Here is a 16,534-nt window from a genome sequence, read left to right on the forward strand (position 1 = left end):
CCTCACCATTTTTGTTGGTACCATGTTGTCTACACAGAAACCAATATAGTCTGTTATGCAGTCTTTAAGACACTATATATCATCCAGATATGAATCTTGCAACATTTCCCATTAGGTTGTGTCAAAACAGTCCCTCAGAGCCCCAACACACTCTTCCGACCAGATCCTCACTGTACGAGTAACAGCTGGTTCTCTACATACTAGTTGTTTGTATGTTGGTCGCAGATGCACCAGGCTGTGATCCGATCTACCCAGGAGTGGTAGGACTGATGAGTTATATGCATCCCTTACATTAGAAAAAAGCAAGTCCAGCGTTTTGTTGTCTCTTGTATGGCAGGTTACATACTGTGTGAAAACTAGTAGAGTAAATGTTGGAGAGACAAGGTTGCAGTCTCCAGACACCAGGCGGAGGGCATGGGGGTGTAATGTTTGCAGCCGGCTCACCACAGTATGCAACACATTACAGCAGAGTCTGCTTTTGCCGAGGGGGGACATATGCAGCTAGCGCAATAACATGTGATGATTCCCTTGGTAGGTAATAAGGTCTCACGCTTATAGCTAATAGATCACTATCCTTGTGGCACAAATGTTCTTTTACCACAATGTGCCCTGGATTACACCATCTTTCATTCACAAATACCGCAAGCCCTTTTCCTTTCCTGCCTGGTCAGCGCCGTCAGTTCATCCATCTTATGTGGGGGCAATATGTAATATGTGGGGGTAAACTTCTGTTTGAGTGAACAGCAGGGCTCAGAAGGGGTGCTACACTTTTTAGCTTCTGGAGAGTAGATTTAAAGAGACAAGTTTCTGAACGCCAAAAGGTTCTTTGCAGAGCTCTGTGGTGCCAGTAAAGTAGAATTTCCCATGTAGTAAGTCCATTTTATAAACTATACCTCTCAAGAAATGTATATAGCGAGGATTTTTAAAATGAGCAATTAAAAAGTGTGGCTCCTTGTAGAAGATTTTAAAGCAGTCATTGATACACAAGGCTGGCTGTAACGATAATACCTGCTAACACTGCCTGACTGCCCCGTTTTTGAACTTTTCATTCACCAATGATTGTGGAAATCCTTGTCGATGCTTCCGAATGGTCCCACAAGCCGATGTGTTATGTTGTACCAAAGCTATACTACTGTAGTAGTTGCCTACATACAGGTTATAGCCATTTTGTAGAAATGGGCCAATCAACTCCCAAACAATTCGACCACGTGTTGTCAGATAAGACGGACATCCTGGTGGATTTGGTTGGCTATCCTTCCCTTAATTGATGAAAAAAGCCGATGTGTATCCTGTGAATCTTTCACACATTTTGTAGAATTTTATTCCAAACCTTGCCCTCTTAGAAGGAATAAACTGTTTAAGGTGCAGTCTCCCTTTGAATTTTACAAGGGACTCATTAACAGAAATATTTGAACTGGGGTATAAAGTTTTAAAAATGTTGCGCTGAGCATTGTGAGGATGGGCCTGATTTTGTAATCTGTCATATTCTTGGGTACTTCTAGGTGGGCAATGGCTTTTGCTACTGAAATGCAAAAATCATATGAGCATTTCATAACTTCTCCTGGGAATTATGGCAAGAAAAGTAGGAGTGGTATGCACAGAATGGGTGGACCAGTAAGATCGAATGGTCGGCTTTTTAGCAAGCCCCACAACTAGTGTGAGGCCTAAAAATGTTTTAAATTTCAAAAAGATTTGTGGGCGTCCATATATTTTGTCTGGCATTATAGGATTGTGGATTCTGGGAGATAAATTGGGAGGCATATAAATTTGTTTGGGCAACAATATACTCTAGAAATTCATCTGTAATGAACAAACTAAGAGAATTAAATGGTGTAAAGTACACAGTAGCTTTCTCATTCTTCTCCGATATCTCTCTTTGACAGAGAACTGAGGAGAGAAAGTGTTTTATAGTTATAGAACCCGGGAAAGTTTGTTACTATAACAAACTTTCCCTGATCTAAACCTGATTGGTTCTCATGGCCATGGTCATCACGTGATCGAGATCTGAACCAATCAGGTTTAGATCAAGTCTCTAAGAACACCAGCTGCAACTTGCGCTGTGTTCACGGAGTTGACGACCCTTGGGGAGACCAGATCTCAAATTTAGAAGTTTATAAATGTCAGCGCGGCAAAGAGTGGATGTGAAGCGGTTATAGAAAAAATATGCATGTGCAAGTATTACAGCTGTAGGAGTACGCAGCCCGTACATGTCCCCATAGTGTAAAGATAGAGACTAACAGAGTGATAATCTATTTTTTGTCATATAGCAAGGGGTAGGGGTAAACAACTCACCTTTTTAATGTAATTTTAGAAGTGGTTATAGGATTTGCATATACTAGAGGCAAATTCCTGTTTAATGAATCCGTCGTTGACATCCCTGGCATCTCAACGGGCACAGTATCACCGTTTTTCAGTGTTGGCCAGTCAGCGGGTCTCTCCATTATAGCAGGTGCACAGATTTGAGAAACTCCAGAAGGTTCTTCAGGTTTGGGCTCAGTAACTGAGACCTTGGGTGAAACATTTCCATTAACATCCGCTTCAGCAGCTGCAAAACATATATAAGTATGTAATATCTGGACTAAGACACATTAGGATTTGTTCATTATCTGACATTTAAAACATAACATTAAAGAGAACCTTTCACCACTTCACAATGTCCAACTCTGCATTTTTCAATAGGCCCAGCTCCACTGATTTTGGCATAGTTGGAATTTTTTTTCCTGACTTGATCGGCGCCAATAGATTCAGAACCCAATATACTTATCAGATGAACGGTCCCAAGAGTTGGAGTTAGCGAAGGCGGCGAAAGGTCCGCTTTAAATAGCATGAACAGAGGAATACATCATAAGACTACTCACATTTCTAGTGGAATAATTTCAGGGTCCAAACCCATATTTATATAATTAATGGATTACTCTACTAGTGCAATGCAATAGGCATACTAAGAACAGGGTTGTATAATTTAGAAAAACAGGCTCGATTAAAAAAAAACAAAAAACAAAACTGTTCTCTGTATATACAGCTTGTATTTTAACTATAGTTACATTATATTGTTGAACATTTTACTTTTTTTTTTTTAAATAAAGACCACCCCTTTAAAGAGTGATCAAATGTAATAACTGCATATGATAGAATAGGATTATTATAGTATATCATATTTAATATTCACCTGTAGCTTTGATTTCCACATCAGCTGTTTCCTACAAAAATAAAAAGTTAGTTTTAGTATAGCTTGTATTTATTTAAACTTCTGCTTACTCTGGGCTTAGGAGTCCAGTGGATGGTCCTATAAGTGACTGATAGTACCAGGACCGCCCACTGGACTCAACATGAGAATACGCAAGATTTAAGACATTTTATAATATAATAGTTAAGAGGAGTCTGTCATCAGGAAAACTGGTATCGAACTAATGAGAATACCTTAGAGGACGGCTTCTACACTTTCCACAGAAGTCTTATTCTGCATTGTAGCTCAATTTTCATGAAAATCAGCATTTATTTCTTATGCAAATTAGCTGAAAAGGGGTTTTAGAGGCGTTTCTTCTTCTTCTGGGGCATCGTTCTCCGCTCTAGGCGATCGCCCCTAACTGCAGACAAGGTGTGACAAACTCACAAAGCAGATAGGTGCTAGGATCTGGTGAATCCCCAGAAGGAGAAGAAACGCCCCCAAAGCCCTTTGCAGCTAATTTATACAAGAATAAGACGCTGATTTTAATAAAAATGGAGCTGCAGTGCAGAATAAGCCATGACCAGCCAGGCGTTTCCCTTACACTGGCCCTGCAGGGAATATGTGATATTAAGAGGAAGCCATTCAAATGAATGGTCATTGCTGTAACACAACCTTGCATCCATCACAACAGGAAATACTCGTACAAGGAGGCTCTGTTCTTGCACATAGAGAAGGATCCGTGTTCTGTGATGCCATTACACCCTTTAGTGACTTCCATGGAGAATCCAGCAGACAAACTAAGTAACTAAATCCGTTCTCTAGAAAGGAAACTGATTTATTCAACATACGTAAAAAAAAAAATTCTAATAATCTTTTCCATGTACTATACTTCATTTCTGTCAGCAAAATCAATGTCATTTAGCAATCAGTTTAGGCTTTTACCAGACATGTAGGTATACACATGGACATGTCAAACATTGGGTGTTATTCAAATTTGACTGTCACCCCCATGTCATACCGCATAAAAAAAAAAGAAGAAATAAGGTCCTGGCCCTTTAAATATCAAAGAAAATAACTTTCTACCTACCTCAGACACAATAGGCTGCTTTTTTAGAGGAGGTTGATCATCTTCATCAATGGACGGAGCACTTCGCTTTCTTGATTTCTGTTCTACTGTCCTATCTGCGTCATCCTGGTCAACACCGTTGGACTCATACGACGCACTCTCCGTACTATAAAAAAGGAGATTAAGAACAAATTCTAAACTGTAACAATCTGAAGAGGGTTTGTTTTAAGCTGGCTGAACCAATCTCATTGATGATAGCCAAACCTACCTACTTCAGCAAGACCAGGCAGCCACCTAATGTATATGGGGGTATCTCGACTCTCCCCTAATGGAAGATGTCAAAGGAAGGAAGGACTGGCTGTTGGATTTATCAGGGAAGATAAGATGCCACAAGAAGAAGCTTGACAGCGACTCATTTTCCTCTCCCCATTCAGAACACATGCACACTTGGGTTCATGTGCTATGGGTGGTGGGAGGAAGAGTTGTTGGCTGAACAAGAGTATAGTCAACAACCGTATGTCGTATACGTATCTTCACCATACCTATACGTATGTCGTATTTTTAGCTGGGTAACAACACATGACTATCATCTCACCTGGGATTCAGACTCTGCATTAGAGATTGAGAGGAGCCGGAGCTGATCAACACTGGGGCGGGAAGACTTTCTGTCATGCTTGAATCACATGAATAGGCATAGTCTTCATTAATGGGAATCTCCACTAGGGTCAAAATAAATGTAGTTTCCTCTGCAGTGTTATTTTCTTCTAGGAGGCAATCTGTGAAGACCAAGGAAACAAAATAAGAAACCTGGAACTACTGAAATACATAACCATTATATATACCGTATTTTTCGGACTATAAGACGCACTTTTTTTCCTCCAAATATGGGAGGAAAATGTAGGTGCGTCTTATAGTCCGAATGTAGTGCTAGGAATGAGCGGAGCTAGAATGTAGTGGGCGGGAATGTAGTGGGCGGGAATGTAGTGGGCGGGGCAAGCACAGCGCCAGTTTAGTCCCGTCAGTTAGAAGGAAAGCAGGTATGTTACGGTAATTGTCTGCGAGTGGTACCGAATCCTGCAGAGCGTTTGCCATAGCTAACAGGTCTCCGCTGTACATGAGACCCGATAGCTATGGCAATCTCTCTGTGAGAGATAATGTCCCACAGAGAGCTAAAAAAGTGCCCATGATACCTGTACTAAGATGTCGGGTCTAAAAGATGGCCGGCGCTCCTGCAGAGCGGTTACCATAGCTAGCGTGTCCCCGCTGTACAGGAGACCCGATGGCTATTGCAATCTCTCTGTAAGAGCGGCCAGAAACTTTTACCTGTAATGCTGCAGGCCAGCTCCCGCAGAGCCGACCTGTTCCTGTGCCACACGGCTCTGAAACTCAGGAACAGGTCGGCTCTGCGGGAGCTGGCCTGCAACATTACAGGTAAAAGTTTCTGGCCGTTCTTACAGAGAGATTGCAATAGCCATCGGGTCTCCTGTACAGCGGAGACACGCTAGCTATGGTAACCGCTCTGCAGGAGCGCCGGCCATCTTTTAGACCCGACATCATAGTACAGGTATCATGGGCATTTTTTTAGCTCTCTGTGGGACATTATCTCTCACAGAGAGATTGCCATAGCTATCGGGTCTCATGTACAGCGGAGACCTGTTAGCTATGGCAAACGCTCTGCAGGAAGGGCCTTCATAGTACGATAATATAGTGAGCCTCTCCCATAGACTGCAATACAGTTGTATTGCAGTCTATGGGACTTGCAATCAAATGATTGCAGGTTCAAACCCCCTAGGTGGGTGAAAATAAAATATTAAAATTTTTTTTTATAGCTATGAAAATATATATATATATATATATATATATATATATATATAAAAAAAAATTCAAATCACCCCCATATCCCTAGAATACATATAAAACAAAAACATTACTGTGAAACACAAACACATTAGGAATCCCTGTGTCCAAAAACCCCTGATCTACAAACTTATGAAAATATTTTTCTCGTATGGTGACTGCTGTAGCAGAGGAAAAATTGGTACTATTCCGTTATCGGGCCAGCAGAGCTGTTCAGCACCAGCATCGGGACATGCTGAACTGCTGACTGCTGGCCCGATGCTGGCTGGCACTGGAGCTGTGTAAAGGAGCAGCGGATCACATGGTTCCCTGATGATTAGAAGAGTTTCCATACTTAAAGCTTAAAGTCCCTAATGCTTGTTAATGCTGCTGTTGAGTTCTGTTTACATTGGTGAAATAATATGTTCTGTTAAATATTTTACAAATTTTTTGCTTCAAAATTTTTTTTCCTATTTTCCTCCTCTAAAACCTTAGTGCGTCTTATGGTCCGTGCGTGGAACCATTATAGGATCCAACTGTTAATAAAATAAACATACCTGATACAGTGACGTCTTGAGAACTAAAATCTTGCTGCACAGCATCCTCTCGCATGACGGGGTAACTAATCTATAAAGTACAAACAGAAAGACCATGAATGAAACATCTCATACTAAATGCTGACTTCATAGATACTTTGCAATCTTCACAATACAGATACTCTAGGAAGACGCAATATACATAAACATCCAATAGACTACAATATCATCCGGTCACTTACCTGCTCTATTGGAATTGCCAAGTTCTCATTTACAGGATTTGGTAAACTTTCAGCTGATCCGATGACATTGGCCTGGGAGGGGTTTTCTATATTGGGAGCGGAGTGAAGACGGTGAGGGCTTGACAGTAAATCCCTTGATGGTGAAGATAACACTTTTATACTTTTGAGTTGTTCTTCACTGGATATGTGATTTTCTGTACATTCAGGGCTCAAAAATTCCCCTAAAAAAACAAAAAACAGAAGTGGTTTGCAGTAGGTACATAACTCACTCACCCTCAGACAGCTGAATACGTGAAATGTTCCTTGATGGGCAGTTACAGCTTTTGGGGTCAACTTGAAAGATCATAGGGAGCCATGGGTACCTTTTTTTTTTTTTTTTTTTAAATCTCAAAGTGTATCTACTTCTTAAACATTTACCTTAACTTCAATATCTTATGTATTGCTTTTTATTACCTAGCTGCTAACTCTGTAGAAATAAAATTATTTTCTTTTCTCATTTAAATCATTGGGGAATACAACATCATGGGTATAGGCTCGGCCACTGGGAGGCTGACACAAGGAGTATGAAAAGATGGTGGCTACCAGTTTTAGTCGACTATCTGAAGGCAGCAGAGACATAACCTACACACAGGTTTTCTGCTTTGTAGTTTTTTTTTTTACTTTTTTTTGTTAGGTGCAATAGAACCAATGCCATGACAAGCCTGGATGCCTTCAATAGTCTTCTGGCTGTCATAGCAACCGATCGCCACCCTCTGGTGATGTTCAGGAGAGCGGTGATCAGCAGCAAATGGCGGCGCCTGTGCCGCCTGCACAGTTTACACGCTGCGGTCACGTTTGACCGCAGTTTGAAAAGGGTTAACAGCAGCGATCGATGCGGGCACCAACTGCTGCTGTTAGCGGCAGGTCTTGGCTGTAAGCCGGCATCTGCCCTGTATGGAGAGCTCAGCTCCTGAGCTCGCTCCATACACCCCTATGCGACCCATGACGTAATACTAAGTCAAAGGTCGCTAAGGGATTAAAGCACAAACTGCAGCTATGCACATACCTATATCAGGCTTGTAGACAGAACTGCCCATTGATATAACTCGGTTGACAGCTATTTAAGTGTATAACCAGCCTTACATAGCATATTAAAGATAAAGAAGGGGCCACTCTATGGGAGTAATAGAAAAGGCTGAGCAAGCAGGAAATGCCTCTTTAAGAGAACAGTTCAGACTCCCAATTTTGTTATGTGCCTCCATAATGTAAAAGAAAAGCAGATTACTTAAAGAGATTATGCCATGAAAAATATGTATCCCCTATCCACAGCATAGACTGGATAAATTGCCAATAGGTGTGAAGGCTCTCAAACCCCTTTTGGACAAGGATGAGCCATAGAGAGTCATACCCCCTGGGTCACTAAGCCTATGGACAAAGGATAAATATCTTTCATAGTAATCCTTTTAATGTGAATGGAAGCTGCAATGCAATACTACTATGAGATTTAGACTCCAGAATTATACATACATATGTCTTCCATAAATATATAGCATAGTCTACCATGAACTGAACAAGTATCACTGCCTGGGAAGGCATCATATTAACACTTACCTTTCTTATCCGGCTGACTGTGAGAATCCACAACCTACATGTGATGAAACAATATTTGAGATTGTTAGATGGTTATTGGTTTTGATACGAACACCAACTTTATAACCCTTTAGCACCACCACACACTATATATGTACACAAGAGATTCCTGTAAATGACACAGACAGATACTCTATAAATTGGAATATTTGTTACTTACTAACCTTATCTAGAATAGCAGTTTATATAATACACAGGTGCACTGTTTGTACCAAATAGGACAAAAAACATTCAGTACATCGTTTTTTGATTTTTTTTGGCTATTAGAAGATATGGGCCATTTTAAAAGAAACATTTTGTGCTGTAATAAACTGTGATGTGACAAGCAAAACTACCTTTATATGACAAATCTGCTGTGCAAAATAGGCCCTTGGTTGTCCCTGTAAGAGCTGAGTAAGCAGTGGAAGCAGCGACCTGTACACCCATACATATCAAAGATAGCAGTGGTCACTATTTATCCATGTGACCATTTCCTTTGCCTGTCCCCACTTCTGCACAAGCGTTGAATCTATCTGTAAATCTTTTACACGGATACAAGACATTCTGTGCAAGCGCAGAATACATTTAGTGGCTGCACAGAAGTAGAAGTAGTTAAGGAAGTGGTTGCATGGATAAACAGAGTGAACGCCACCATCTGTATGAATGCAGAGTAATGGTTACACAGGGCACCGTTTTTGTCTGTTAAGTGGTCGATCCCTTCAAAGGCCCAGTTCACATCTGTGCATGAGTTTCCGTTAGGGGAATCCACTTGGGGAGCCCCCAAATGGAAACCTAATCCGCTTAGAAAAGCAGTTACCTTAGGAAACCCATATACCCCATAGACTAGAATAGTGTCTGTGTGGCTTCCAACCGGTCTTCGCACAAAAAAGTGCAGAGAGAAATTCCTCTCCACATTTTTCATGCGGATAGGGGAACAGAATGGCCCGAACGCAGATGTGAACTGGACCTAAGATGTAGGTTTTACATTTACACCAGTATGGGAGAGGCTTAGTTGTATGCACCCACCAACTGACATGTAGGGAGGTAATACATGACTCCGTTTCTGGCCTGAAGAATCCAGACACATGAAGAGCTTTTACTAGTAAAAGAAAATTACAGCATGCACAAAGTCTTTACAAAGTAGGGCTCATGTATAAACCCATGTGATGGCCGATTTTAAAGGTTTCAGTTTTTACCAGTTCACATACATATGAGTGTATGCTAGTTACAGCTTCTCTGTTTTAGGCCTCACCCACTCAGTCAATAGTTTGTGCTTCCTGCATTTTATAGAAAACTGTGTTGAAATATTTGTCATGAAGAAATTTTGTTGACTATAATAAAATCTGGCATCGGCTTATGATGATGCAAATTCTAGCTGCATAATGATTATAGAGTAAGCATTAAAGAGGACCTTTCACCACCTCCACTAATTCAGGTTCTTAGCATCTGACAATAGTCACTGCTCAAGCTACTTATGTTAAGAGCTGGACTAGTTGGAGGTGGTGAAAGATCCTCTTGCACAATTATCCATCTAACCAATGTCATCACGGTTTGCCGTGTCTGTCCATGAATACTTACATGTTGAAAAGAAGTTGTTTCCGAATCCTGGTCTGTGCTACATTGCAAATCCACAACATCTACTGGTAATTCAAGCTGTAAATAAGACCATACATATAGCACATAAATACAGCATTTACCACTTATAAAAATACAGGGCGCATATTACAATATGTTATAAGCTGCAGTAAAATGCATACTTGCACATATGTATGTACAGAGTCCGAGTCTAGAGGTGCTCTGAAGTGGTGGAGATGTGAGACTCAAGCTGTGGTTGAGGACTCTCTCAGTAACCCCATAAAACAATACAGTAATCAGTTTTAGCTAAATCCGAAAATCAGATTAGTAGGGGTTCCAGGCACTAAGTTTTCTTCGTTATTCTACTGGGTCAGCTCTGTACAATTTAGCAGTGGCCATGCCTAAGGCTCATCATGGCTCAGTCCCATTCTAGTGAATTCTATAGACCAGAATAGGAACAGGTACCACCATCAGCTGAACAGTGAGGCTCTCGACAACTCCACCAAACTGATCAGATATTGACCTGATATTGGCCTACCCTAAGGACAGATTATCAAAGTCCTCAAAAAAACCCTGTAGTAACACGGTGCATTAAATGTAAAGCACGTGCACAACTTCTCCCATGCCAAATACAGAGAAATTTATGTTACCTCTTCCACGGTCTCTTCAATCTCAGCTGTAACTGGCTTAGGTGACCTCAGACTAAAGGGAACAAACACTGGAGCCTGGTTCTGCACATCAGGTGCAAGGTCATAGTTCTCGTCTTCAAACCCCAGGTCCGCATCATCTTCATCATCCTCCTCTTGCTGTGTAGCTCTGATCTTTACCAGGGTGGTCTTCCCTTTGCTCTTGCTAGACACTGGCTTTGAGGTTTTGGTTGTGCTTGGTTTAAGACTGCGTGCAGGCTTTTCTTTCTCTGGACGATCAGATGAATTTTCAGATTTGGGTGATGCAGACGGTGGTGTGGACAGTTTCTTTAGAGGTCTTCCAAATCTATTATGTAAAATTAACATTCATTGTTATTATTTATGGAGCACACTGATACTTGTCCCTGATACAATACTGCCTTAAATGAAGGCATCTACAGAGTGGAAAAAACAGTTCAGACAAATGAGCATGGGCTTATATAGGCTTCCGGCAAATGATGTGAGGGTTGTTCCTTGCACTGCCAAAGCCCTAAAGAGTAAATGTTCTCAAATAAGTCCAAAGAGACACACTGGGGCAGATTTACAAGTACGGTCTAAAATTTAGCCTGCAGACAGACTAAACGGTCTTAAAATGTGCCACACTAATAGCAGCCGATGCTCGATGACAACTTTGGTACGTCTTAAGACTGTAGGCATCTATTAGTTGGTTAACTTTAGGAAAATAAAGGACATACTGTATATACTCGAGTATAAGCCGACCCGAATATAAGCCGAGGCCCCTATTTTTACCACAAAACTGGGAAAATTATTGACTCGAGTATAAGCCGAGGGGGGTGGAATGCAGCAGTTACTAGAAAATTTAAAAAATTAAAATGGTCGGAGTTTTTGGGTGCAGTAGATGCTGGGGAAGGGGAGGGGGTGTTCTGGTTGTCTGTCTGCCCCTTCCCTTCCCTGAGGACTGTTTTTTTTTTTTCCCCCACTTGGATCTCAGCCTGGCTGAATATAGGGTATCTGTAGTGCTCGTATTAACCCCTTCCTGACGGAACAGGAGCACTGCAGATCCCCTATATTCAGTAGACCGGGCACTGTCAGACACAGGGATACCTAATGTATATGTGTTTCACAGTCATTTTCTACTTTTATATGTATTCTAGGGAAAGGAGGGATTTACAACTTTTATTTATGTTATTTTTTTAGAGCTTTTTTTTTTTTTTTTTTTTCTTCTCACCATTTTATGGGAGATTATATACATTACGGCTGGTCATAGAAGTTTGTGGAAAATATATAAAAATGTTCCATCATATTCCTACCATTGTAAAATGAAATAAAAATTTTAAAAGTTTGTGAAGAATATGAAATAATAGAGCACCTGGTAAACCTGGACCTTCTACATAACTTCACTTACCTGGAGCGCTGAGCAGTAGTGGTGTCCTGCACACTACTAGACTGGCTGCTGCTTGGAGATTCACTGGGCACTGGAGGTTGGTCAACTTCAGAGTCTGACAAACATGACGGCTTCTGGGGTGTGCCAGAGGGGCATATCCTCTTGGGGGATAAGTCATCATTGAATTCAGTGGCTTTTCTCTTGATAGCTGGAGAGGATGTGGCCACCACAGGATCCTCATCCTTTCATAGAAATTAAAGATAATAAAGATCACATGGCACACACGCATGATGTCCAATCTTCAGAAATGTACAGGTTAACAAGATATGCAATCTAGTTTTAGGATTAACCTCATAAAAGACTACGTGCATGTATGACATGGTAGAAAGTTCATGCTGCTGCAGTATGCACTGTTGCCTTTATTAGACTCCGCAGTCACATGATCACTGAATGTCTGTTGTCAAAATGGGCTTATATGGATGGCCCCCATCTCTTGATGGACAGATTATGTCACAAAAATATATATACACACAAAAATAAATGTATAAAGTATGTATAAAAAGGAGACAAAAAACTATGTATGTTAATAAACAACACTCTGTGTTACAAAAAAAAATTATTATTTTTTGCTTGTACAACACATTAACCCCTTCCAGACATCAGTCATAATAACACGGCAGATGCCAGTTCCTTAAACATGGCTGCCACTCTGCTGTAATTTCTGTAAATATACTGTATCACTGAAGGATGGTTAAAAAGCGCACACATTCCCCTACACACCACTGCTAATAGCCGCATATGGGGAAATCTGCTGATAGATTTAAATGAAAGTCAAAAAGTAAAATTACTTTGCTTGGTGGAGCTGCATTTAATTCTTCATTTGTCTTGCTCTGGACCGGTCTCAAGGTTTTAGCAGACTGTTTTACAAGGTTTGGAACCGGCCTGATCAGTCGGCCACGTCTCAGTGGTGCTGGCTTGATTGCTGCAGATTTTTCTTCAACAGCTCTAGATGTACAAAATGAAGAACAAATGTAAAAGATAAATAAAAATAATAAAAATGTAACAAATTAAAAAAGCAAAGTCCAAAAAGTGTTTGTAGCTTATATGACTGCATGAATAAAAACTCTTGATGGCCTCCTACTTACGGTTCAGCTTCCTTAGAGTCACGGCCAGTAACAGAGATATCAGGCATGTCCTCCAATTTCGACAGCTCTGGAGTCTGATCATTCACTTTCAGCATCTCTTGACCCTGCAAAAACAGTCCCCCCTCCAAAGTCATTACAGGATCATAATATATATATATATATATATATATATATATATATATATATATATAATGAATATAACTATGTAGGAATCAAGTGCTTTGTGGTTTATTTTAAGTGGCTGCTTCCTGTGTAATGCTATAGACTCTGACCTTCTCTGGAACCAATGTTTTGGGCTCTGCAGTTGAGGTCTCCTTTCTTACAGCTGCCCGGCCAAGGTTTGGACTAGGTTTGGGAAATCTTGTGCGGACAGATTTTGAAGACGCTATTTCACCTTGTTCTGCATTACGTGCAGCTTCTTCTGGTCTAGAAAAACAAACAATCACAAAAAGTTATATGTAAAGAGAATCATTGCATTCTCAACTACAGCCCCTCTCATATCACAGTTCACCCCCCTCCCCTATTATCAGAGCTCCCAGGAATCTTGCTTTTATAGGTAGTTGATCTGGCCATACAATTCCAATTGCTGTAGGATGAATGCTCATTCAGCCAACAGCTATTCCTCCCAAGCCCTCCATACATGCAAGCTTGGTTAGCAAGCACTGTAAATGGGCGAGCTGAGGAAGGAAACTATTTCTAAGCTCACCTGGCAACAGCTTATCTCCATTGATATTTAAGGTGCTTGTTCCAACATTTCATCATCTGCAATTGGGGTAGAGCCAGGACACCCCCATATACATCAGATGTTTGGGCATGCCAAAAACAGCAAACAAACAGTGTATGGCTCTGTGATGGACTGAGGTTGCTTGGGTCCAGCAGATGAAATTAGCCCACCCTCCAACAATACCTAAGAAACAGACCGTAATACTCTACAGCTCTACAGATTTAGAGGTCTTCTGTTGGATCATTATGGTAGAGCCTGGGCCCACCGGAGGATCTCTCGATTCTCTGGTGGGCCAGTCCAACACCGGCCACATGCTCAGTCTTTGTAACTTTACCAGCAAAACACAATTTTCTGAAAAATAACGCCAAATCGGTGAATAGAGTATTTCCTTGAAGTGAAATATCTGGCTGCCCACAGACCACCATAAAAATCAACTAATCCAAGGATAAGCAGCTACAGGCAGACATATACCGTATTTTACGGACTATAAGGCGCACTGGACTATAAGCCGCATTGCCCATGAGCGCCTTATAGTCCGTCTCGGTTCATATATAAGGCGCACCGGACTATAAGCCGCAGACCGGTGCGCATTATATGTTATTGAAAGCGGCAGCAGGCAGACTTTGCCAGCGGCCGCTTAACCCCCCGCGTGCCAGCCGCTTCTATTGGAAGCGCTCGGCAGGCAAGGAGGGGCTCTATCAGCAAAATCATGCTGATAGAGCCCAACCGTAATGTTGTGAAACTTACCGAGCGGTGCAGGGTGGACGGGCATTCAGGCCTCCTCTTCCTCCGATGTTCCGTCCTCCTCCTCCGCCGCTCGCTGATAATGGCCTGGGCGCATGCGCAGTAGTAGAAGCATTATGATATTGCGCATGCGCCCAGGCCATTAGTTCGCGAGCGCCGGAGGAAGTGGTCAGGACATCGGAGGAAGAGGAGGCCTGAATGCCCGCCCGCCCTGCACCGCTCGGTAAGTTTCACGTTCTGTTTCAGCGTGACAGCAGGGCTGCCGGACACTTCCCATTCATTTCTATGGGAGCCGGCATGCGAGCGCTCCCCATAGAAATGAATGGACTGCTTTTTTCCATTCATTTCTATGGGGAGCGCTCGCATGCCGGCTCCCATAGAAATGAATAGGAAGTGTCCGGCAGCCCTGCTGTAACGCCGGCGTGTACTGCTGTGATACACGCCGGCGTTCCGTAGTGTGAATGCACCCTTACGGTGCCTTTTATGTATGTATGGAAGCGGCACGCAGACTTTGCCGCCGCTTCCATCCATATATAAGGCGCACCGGACTATAAGCCGCACTTATGATTTCTGAGGAAATCGTAGGTTTTTATGTGCGGCTTATAGTCCGGAAAATATGGTATGTATTCTCTCTATTTCATACATGTTACAATAACGAAATTTGTCACTCACTGAGCAAGCTCTTTAAGAATAGGTTTGTCTTGGATCTCTTTCTCTGTAGATGATTTAACCTCTGCATCTCCCTGCACAAACACTTCCACATGCACAGAAATGTTGGGATCATTCTAAAATTATAGAGAAATAAAGAAAAAAATAAAATCACCAATTAAACCAAAGATCCAGAAATACATCACCATTGTTTATGCGCAGTACAAATCAGCACATGGTTAGTCAATTTGTCAAGAAAATTCTACTTAATCTGAGATACAGACTGTATTACAGACCATACCTCAATTTGTGATTCAGAGCTCCAGTTTCAGGGCCCATAATCACACCCCTTTGTCTGCTCCTACCTGACACCCCCCAACTGATAGTTTTCGTTCCTGTTATGCCCTGTACTAACTTTATTGACTACTCATGAACGTCGAGGGCTATAGAAAAAATTTCAATTGTGCTGGAATCAGCGGAGCAGCCTATTAAATAATGCAAAGGATTGGACTTGGCGGAGGCAGCAAAAGATCCTCTCGAACACCTTCATCCTATGAAGACTGAAAGTCAGAAGCAAAGAATCACATTGGTTTCCACTGCGTTCCTTGCCCAGGTCGGTCTTAACTCAGTCATAGTTTGTATTAGGCCCACACAATGGGAAGTTTAAAGGGGTATTCCAGATATATAAAGCCCTGTGGATAAGGGTTAATTTGCTGATCCAATAAGTGGGACCCCACCAATAAGGAGAACAGGAGCTCTATTCTACCATCTACTCTACCATCATAGAAGAGAACAGAGCAACTGTATATGCATGAGCAGCAACTATATTCATGTGCCAATATAAGAGAGATCCATGTTCTGGTGAACTGTGGGAATTCCAGTGGTCTGACCCCCACCAATCAGTAAACTACCCACTATTCTATGGTACCCACTATACCCAGGCAAGTGGGTGAGAGTGTACATATCTAATCCACACGCTGCAGTTTCACCACAAAGAAACAAGTATACTGTAAGTTCTCAAACCTGCGGCCTGCTCATTTCGTTGCAGATGTGTCATGGATTTTCACCAAAGACATCATCACATTCAATGAAGCAAATGTGAAAACCTCCTCAAGCAAAATCCTCAAATCCAATCTGCAGCAAAATTCACATGTAACATATACATGTTGCTGCAGACTCATGGCGAGATCCATAAAGGAAAAGTTTGTGC

At 41.7% G+C, this 16,534-nt stretch overlaps 1 protein-coding gene and 1 long non-coding RNA gene across 4 annotated transcripts in view; one reads left to right on the top strand and one right to left on the bottom strand.

Moving 5' to 3' along the window:
• The window catches only part of LOC142200553 (uncharacterized), a 221,536-nt gene that overhangs the window by 72,767 nt on the left and 132,235 nt on the right, over positions 1-16,534 (top strand). The window lies entirely within an intron of this gene.
• BDP1 (BDP1 general transcription factor IIIB subunit) overlaps positions 1-16,534 on the bottom strand; it is a 50,311-nt gene that overhangs the window by 9,167 nt on the left and 24,610 nt on the right. For all 3 annotated transcript variants that reach the window (XM_075270866.1, XM_075270874.1, XM_075270857.1), the window contains exons 28-41: positions 15,349-15,461; positions 13,481-13,634; positions 13,209-13,312; positions 12,912-13,068; positions 12,085-12,305; positions 10,683-11,025; positions 10,036-10,110; positions 8,440-8,473; positions 6,850-7,070; positions 6,629-6,698; positions 4,831-5,011; positions 4,257-4,401; positions 3,170-3,200; positions 2,293-2,545 (exon numbers count right to left, since the gene is read on the bottom strand). In XM_075270866.1, coding sequence (XP_075126967.1) covers positions 2,293-2,545; positions 3,170-3,200; positions 4,257-4,401; positions 4,831-5,011; positions 6,629-6,698; positions 6,850-7,070; positions 8,440-8,473; positions 10,036-10,110; positions 10,683-11,025; positions 12,085-12,305; positions 12,912-13,068; positions 13,209-13,312; positions 13,481-13,634; positions 15,349-15,461 — 2,102 coding nt within the window. The remainder of the gene's footprint in view (positions 1-2,292; positions 2,546-3,169; positions 3,201-4,256; positions 4,402-4,830; positions 5,012-6,628; positions 6,699-6,849; positions 7,071-8,439; positions 8,474-10,035; positions 10,111-10,682; positions 11,026-12,084; positions 12,306-12,911; positions 13,069-13,208; positions 13,313-13,480; positions 13,635-15,348; positions 15,462-16,534) is intronic.

This window comes from Leptodactylus fuscus, chromosome 1 (assembly GCF_031893055.1).
Source record: "Leptodactylus fuscus isolate aLepFus1 chromosome 1, aLepFus1.hap2, whole genome shotgun sequence".
NCBI classification, from domain to species: domain Eukaryota; kingdom Metazoa; phylum Chordata; class Amphibia; order Anura; family Leptodactylidae; genus Leptodactylus; species Leptodactylus fuscus.